General features: G+C 30.7%; 1 protein-coding gene across 3 annotated transcripts in view; it reads left to right on the top strand.

The window, feature by feature from the left end:
- The window catches only part of LOC117182098 (sulfotransferase 4A1-like), an 87,476-nt gene extending 80,449 nt beyond the window's left edge, over positions 1 to 7,027 (top strand). For all 3 annotated transcript variants that reach the window (XM_033375130.1, XM_033375129.1, XM_033375128.1), the window contains 6 exons: positions 1,376 to 1,628; positions 3,077 to 3,176; positions 3,264 to 3,459; positions 6,222 to 6,348; positions 6,458 to 6,552; positions 6,693 to 7,027. In XM_033375130.1, coding sequence (XP_033231021.1) covers positions 1,421 to 1,628; positions 3,077 to 3,176; positions 3,264 to 3,459; positions 6,222 to 6,348; positions 6,458 to 6,552; positions 6,693 to 7,004 — 1,038 coding nt within the window. In that variant the 5' untranslated portion in view covers positions 1,376 to 1,420 and the 3' untranslated portion in view covers positions 7,005 to 7,027. The remainder of the gene's footprint in view (positions 1 to 1,375; positions 1,629 to 3,076; positions 3,177 to 3,263; positions 3,460 to 6,221; positions 6,349 to 6,457; positions 6,553 to 6,692) is intronic.
- The last annotated feature ends 497 nt before the right edge of the window (positions 7,028 to 7,524 follow it).

The following is a 7,524-nucleotide window of genomic DNA, read 5'->3' as shown; positions in this document are numbered from 1 at the left end:
CTTATTTACTAATTTTCATTTGTATTATACTTGTCTGATGATGATACCGAAAGTGTTGCTTGTTTTTACGTATTTCTAACAGATTCTGAATTTTTAAATTAAAAATAACTAATTTAATAATTACAAATTTTTCTATCATCAATTTTAATCTCATTTATGAGCTGAAAAAGGTTCGAACATCTTAGCCAAGAAAAGGCTTGTTTTAAGACACGAAAACGTCCCCTTAGCAAAGACAGGGCTCGACTTGAGTAAACGCCGTTTGAGCTGTCGTGTCCATACAAGTAAGACGAAGGCTTATGTCTCTGCTCTGTTTTTAGTCGCAGCCAGACATCGATTTCTTGGAGACGCACTCAAGATACAACGATATCGAAGTCAAGTCGAAGCATTTGTGAGACCTTCTGAACTCGTAAAACAGGCTTTCCCGAATTTATCTGTCTGTAGGTGAGGCTGTGTATGTGTGCTTTGTGTCGGTAGATTTAGGATGGTCAAATTTATTAGCCAGCCATTTCGGAAGAAAAATTTAAATGATAGAGTAGTTTGAACAATTCAGAGAGCACTTTTTTCAAGATTTGAAAATTTTTCGTACGGTAATTCGCAGTACAAAAAAATACGAACAATCTATTCTCAAGACTTTCTTGTTTAGAAAAAAAATTTACCACAGTTATAGCAGTTACAAAATTCAAAACAATAAACGAAAATTTTAAGCGAAACAACGCATGACTCATTAAACTACCAGGTATCAAGTTGACGCGGCAAATGGATCAGAATAATGCAACGTTTTGATACCAATATTCATGATCAACTTGATTCAGATTTCGAAATAAATTATTTGTCAGAAAATGTGAACTATTCAACACAATATAAAATTATTTAAACCCCTTATCTTATTGGTGATCAGTACAAACCGTTTAAAATTAAATTGTTAATCAAATTTTGAAAAAAATCAATTCTTAGCTCCGTTTATTTAAATTTACAATTATTGATGTTGCGGATGTTCGTTCACAATTGTCAGCAAGTTTCGATCAAGGACCGAATATCGATTTGTAGAACTTGCATTCAAATATTCAAATTTTGATCGCACAAAAAATATTTAAAGATTCCATTTTCCCATGAACCTATACAAGATGCGAGAACAGCTGAAAAGACAAAAATTGTGCATTCAAAAAAGATCTACAAACTGAAATTTTCATTGTTAATGGAAATAAATGAAAACAACATGATTTTATACAATTTTAATGGTTTTTCTCTTGCATACCAAATTTGCGCCAATTTTTCCTATCAGATTCATAATCAACGTGTCGAAATACGTAGTTATAGAGCTTGCAGTTTTTTTTCGTACACTTACAAGCATCTTTTGTTAAATTACTATCTATAGTGAACCAGTTTCCTATATCGACTTTTACTTGTACGTACAACTAAAATGAATTCACAACTACCAAATTATACTTTACTGGATGCTGATAGAACAAAAGAGATGTTGAAGCTTTTTAAGGGTGTAAGAGCCGGATGGGTGCAAGTTGGAGAGAAGAAGTGGTTTTTCCCCTATACGTACACAAAAGAAGTGGAGGCATTTTACAATTTCAAGCCTAGACCATCGGACACTTGGATAATTTCTTATCCGCGGTCAGGTACGAATTTCATGATTTTCTTTTATTGTCAATACGAGATTTACTGTTTTTAGGGTTATTTAGATAAAAACTTAAGTTGGTCCCTACCTTTTGGGTTTTGAAAAATCCATTTTCTAAAAGTATAACATTACAAAAGTATTCTCTAAAAATTTCATAAAGGTCCGAGCATTATTCACGGAGATATACCATTTAAACTGAAGTGCTTTCAAATTTTTATGAGTTATTCAAGATATAAGACTAGCGGGATTGAACAAACGTCTTCTTTTTGTGATTTTTTTATGATCAAAATAGGAGCGCTTTTTTTAGCAAAAAATTTAATTTTTACTTCAAAATTCCACCATTTCGTAAAAAATCAATATTTTTACATCTAGTTTCGTTTAATGTTATTACATTTGTAACAAAATTAAGATACCTATCCTCATAAAAAAATTTAAAAAAATCGCTTTTTTTGACCCCAAAAGGGTAGAGACCCCCTTAAGAAACTTGTTTTTGGTATAATTGTAGACCTGGTTTCAAATCCCAGCAGAGTTAGAGAGTATTTTTCCTCATAGCTAATGATTATAACTATTTTGGTTTAGACTAGTCGAACAAAAACTGTCCTTCTGACGACAAAAAACGAATGCAATTAGCTGGTCGGCAAAATGCCACCAAAATGTATTAAAATTAGTTATTATGTTCTACAAGTAAATTATCTAAATACGATATTGACGCTCTTTCTCCTATTGCCTCTTTGCCTCCTATTTTAATGAATTACTATTTTGTCCATCGCTTTCAAGCAACTGCCCCTGCTTCTCGATTCCTCGTTTAAATGCAAAACAAATTAACAAAAACCAAAGAGAACATCCGAATATTTTTGGTTCAAAATGCAACTGCTTTGCTTAAAGTTTGACCTTTATGTTTAATAATTCGAGCAGTTGCTTGAAAATTCATGATTGTAGGTTAAACATTAAATGATTTTGTTGAAAAGCAATATTTGTTAGAAACACCACTGTTTTCTTGAAAACACGATTTTTTTAATTGAAAATTTGTCCTTATACATTGTAAAGTAATCTTTTTGTAAAAAAGTTCTGGGTTGAAACTTTACCATTCTTGGTTGTAAATTCGACGATCTTTTACAAAATTTATCTTCATCGTTCTTTTATCGCTTGGAAATAATTTTTTTGCCATTGAAAATTTGTCTTTTTGGGTTTAAAATTTAACTGTTTTCTAGAAAAGTGCACTTTTCAGCTGGGAAACTCAAATAATTCGTTGAAAATTGATCTCTTTTAGTAGAAAATTAACCAATGTGTGTGATGATCTGTGACGAAAAAGAGAAGTGGAAAATTTTTTCAAAATAGCCTGAAGCAGTTTTTGAAATTTATTTATGTAACTTGTTTAAATGGTTCACGAAATCTTTTTTTGCAGGTGTACGTTGCCTACTTTGAATAACTTTTTTATACTTTTACCAGGTACGACCGTGATGCAAGAACTTATTTGGCTTTTAAGTAATAATCTAGATTTCGAAACAGTTAGGAAGACGAAACTTACTGAAAGATTTCCATTTCTCGAGTAAGACTTGTTAATAATGTTCAAAGCTTGTACTATTTTAATATATGACAATTGTTTAAATAAATGTATTTCTGAAATAACTTACAGGCGCAGCCTGGTAAATAATCCAGAAGTAATTGAGGAATTTGTTACAATGGATGAAGGAAACGTAGAAAAACGTGAGGTGTGTGAAACTCTTACGAGACCTGCTTATGAAGTTTTAGAGGGCCTATCTACCCCTAGATTTATTCAATCACATTTTCCTCTTAGTCTCAGACCAAGCATTTTGGATTCTGGATGTAAGGTACTGTTTATATAGAAAGATTTATAATATAAATCATAGAAAATATTTTCATATCAAACTCATGACAAAATTGTTCAAAAATTGATCGCAAAAACTTTCAATTGCACAGAAGGAAGTTGTTACGTCTTCATTAATATTAAAAAATTAATTCTCTGGTATTGAAAAACAAAATTTAACATTTCCGTAGAAAGTTGAAATATTCAGTAGCATAAATATTAGTAAAGTAAATTAGTGTATTGAAGTAGTAAAGAAGTAAAGTATCACAAATATTTAGTTAGTTTAATTCGAAATTAAAGTATTTGGTTAAAACTAATCTGTTTTATCTGAAGCTTACACTGGTATATTGAAAATGCATCTTTTTTTTGCTTGAAAATTAATTTTTTAATGGAAATTTAACTATACCATTTTTGCTAGAAAATTGATCTTTTTAAGAGAAAACTTCAACTATTTGGTTGAAAATATATGAGGAATGTGCGAAATTTTTTTTGTAAAACATAAGCTTTTTTAGTCAAACTGAACTGATTTTTATTTGAAATACAAATATTTATTAGTTGAAATATTAAATAATATATTTTTTTAAACATTTCTTCTAGTTTGCTTGAAAATTAAACTACTTTGTTGAAAATTCGTTTTTTTAAGTTCAACTTTTTTAACTGAAAATTTCTTATCTTGACTTTCAAATTCTTCTCTTTTGATAGAAAAATCAAAATTCTGGTTGATGATTTATGTATTTTGTTGAAATTTTTTGGCAGAAAACCAATTTTTATATTAAAAGTCAAATGTTTAGTTGAAATTTAATCTGTTTGAGTAGAGGATTTAAGTGTGTATATTTAAAATTTTTGTGCCTTTTTGTTAAAATTAACTGCATTTAATTTATAATAAAAATATTTACAGTAGACGTGTTAACTATTACATCTTACTTTGAAAATTTATATTTTTGGATGCAAATTCGACTAATTTCTTGAAAACTTATTTTTTTGTTAAATTTAATTTTTTGGTTCAGTTCTACCGTTTTTTATTTAGAATGAGAATATTTCCCAAGTGAAAATATCTACTATTACCAGCTATTACATTGTATGTTTGGAATTAAAATTTTTTAGTTGAAATTTCAAATACTTAGTTAAAAGTTAAACTATTACTATTTTAGTGAATACTTTAAATAAATTAATGGAAAAATGATTAGGTAAGACTTACGTAAGGTGGGGGGTCTAATCTTATGCACCTTAAAAAAGGGGTGTATGCCGTTCAAAATTTCAGAAAAAATGTTTCCGTAATTTACGCGCAGCCACTATATAAAAAATTTGGCCGCTTGGCGGGCACATTTTGGTCGCACGATGCTCGCTTCGCTCGCAAGTTTGAACGCGTGAATATTGGTTCTCGCGCTTCGCGATCGCTAATGTATGTGCTTTGCGCTACGCGCTCGTTCTCTGTGTGCATACTTTTTAAAGCTAAAGGTCAAAGCATCGACAACAGTAATTTGGTGATTGTGAATTTTTTTTAAAGCTCCTTTTCCTTTAACGAATGCAATCGCATCACGCATCTCGTGCTTCTCACTCCAACTTATCTCTGAAATTTTATATCATTGCCATAAATTCATATTATTATTATTGATACCATGAATTTGTATTACTATAACCGCATCGTGTGCTACATCGCAGTTGTGGTGCCCTGTTGCTTCATCTCCCAATAATTGACTAAAACTGTCTCTCAAAGTGTATAGGGTGGAGAGTATAGTTACAACAACAGTCCCTCGAAACTTCGATTAATGATGGGGGGGGGGGATATTAGTTTAAACCGAGAGTTATAGCTGGTGGGTGTCTTATGATGAGACGGTCACAAACCTTCAGCAGTTTTGTGTTATATTAGAGTTCGTAAAGTCTCATTTTCACATTCCCAGCCCTCTTTCAGGTGCGAAACCAGCTTCTTATATGTACAGGGTGCACACGCTGGGTGTATCGAAAAGTATGCAATCCGTCTTACATGCTAATGCTATTCTTATAGGAGTGTATGCGGGGATGCATATATTTTGGTAAGACCCAGCGTGTATGTATATATATATTAATATTAAAGCATTTAAATATTTGAGAATCTTTGAAATACTGTGAAATTCTTGAATGGAAAAATGTAATTTTTGGATTTTTCATTATTTTTTGTGCTGTCAAAATTTTAATTTTCGATTTTTCAAGAAAATTCAAAAACTTGGTATGGTAATCTTGTAGGGCATTCAAACAGGAATTTTTTTCTTTGATTTTTTTCATATCGTGCGTAATTTGGCTTGAAATGTTCATTTTTGTTTGTTTTTTGGAATATTATAAATGTTATAACTCTGGTAATTTTTGGTTTTATGAAACAAGTATTCAGGATAAATTTTCGAATTTTTAAATACTATGAACATTCGCAAAGAAAAATTTATGAACTTTGAAAAAAGTGGACACGAAAATGTTCAAAATGTGCCCACTTTTTTAATTTGTATCCAAAATGACTGGCTAATGAACTTGACCTTAAATTTAGGACAATAAAAGAGTGTCACCAACCCTAATCTAATAAATTTATTTTTACAAACGTTATTGTGGATACAGACAGACAGACATACAGAAAGACATACATACATACATATAGACATACAGACACGTTGGTAAAAACTCTTTTTTCGGATTCAGGGGATTTTAAAACGTGGACATTTGACAAAAATTGGGAGGGTTAAATTTTACACAAATGTAATACCTTCTCTAATGAAAATGTAAAAATGGATTTTATTACAGATCATTTACATAGCGAGAAATCCAAAAGATGTAGTGGTTTCTTGGTATAAAATGAATAAATTCACAGTGACTCATGGATATATAGGTGACTTTTCAACTTTCTGGAATTTGTTCAAAAATGATCTTAGTAAGTAGAGCGTACCAATTTTTTTCTATATCAACCAGCAGTTGGAAAGGAGTGCATTGCAATATATTTTTAAATGACACGGAATAATCATAAACTTACCATATTTCAGCTATATGGAGTCCATATTGCGAACATGTGAAAGAAGCCTGGGCTCGGAGAAATCACCCAAATTTCTTATTTATTTTTTACGAGGAATTGAGTGTTGTAAGTTTATAAATAACAAATTTTAATTTAAAAATTATAATTGCCTTTAAAAAAATGGATTTAAGAATGAGATCTCATATATTAGATTGAAACGGTGAAATTTTGAGTTAAATAAAATATAAAGGTTTTAACAATTCTAGGATTTGCTTTCTGTATGTAAAAAGGTGGCCAATTTCTTAGGGAAGAACTACAGTGAAAATCAGTTAACCGAGTTGCTGAATCACTTAAGCATAGAGAAATTCCGAAAAAATCCAATGGTCAATTTAAATGATCTTTATGAGTGTGGAATATTTTCAAGCCGTCAATTTTTCATCGGAAAGGGGAAGACTGGGCATTGGAAGGAATTCTTCAGTGCAGATATGGAAAAAGAAGCTGATGAATGGATTGAACAAAATTTAAAAGATACTGATCTGGTCTTCCCCACAACCATAATGAAAGGCAATTGCTATTAATTGAATTTTGAATTAAAGTCATTTTATAAATTTTAGGGTATTTTTTGTGAATGCTTTTTCTTTATCCATAATGCTGTTTATATTTTCTACATGTCTTTTTCGAGAAATTAGTGGAAGAAATTAAAATTTGATAAAATAAGATCTGTGCATATTTCCTGCAAAATAAGGCATCAGCTACCAAGAACTCCGACTATGCTGATGGAGGAACTTAACATCCACAAACTTCTAACGGTTCATAAATAATAAAATTGTCATAAAGTTGAAATTGTCAGTTTCAAACTCGTGCGTTTAAATTAAAGCTTTCAAATTAGTTAATCAATTCTTATCAATATTAGAAATATTTTATGCTAGAAAAGATCGTCATAAAGAATCACCATTTTGAACCATTTTAGTTTATTTCAGCGTTTTACATCCAGAATGGGTAGTACAGTCTGTCAAGTTAAAGCGTGGGTGGCTTTACTCGCAGTCGGTAAGGTGTATCGACATGATTTTGGTGTCAAAATATTAAGAAGAGCTCCCT

This window comes from Belonocnema kinseyi, chromosome 10 (assembly GCF_010883055.1).
Source record: "Belonocnema kinseyi isolate 2016_QV_RU_SX_M_011 chromosome 10, B_treatae_v1, whole genome shotgun sequence".
Classification (NCBI taxonomy): Eukaryota; Metazoa; Arthropoda; class Insecta; order Hymenoptera; family Cynipidae; genus Belonocnema; species Belonocnema kinseyi.
Note: the sequence above shows the minus strand (reverse complement) of the source record. Positions and strands in the feature narration are given on the sequence as shown.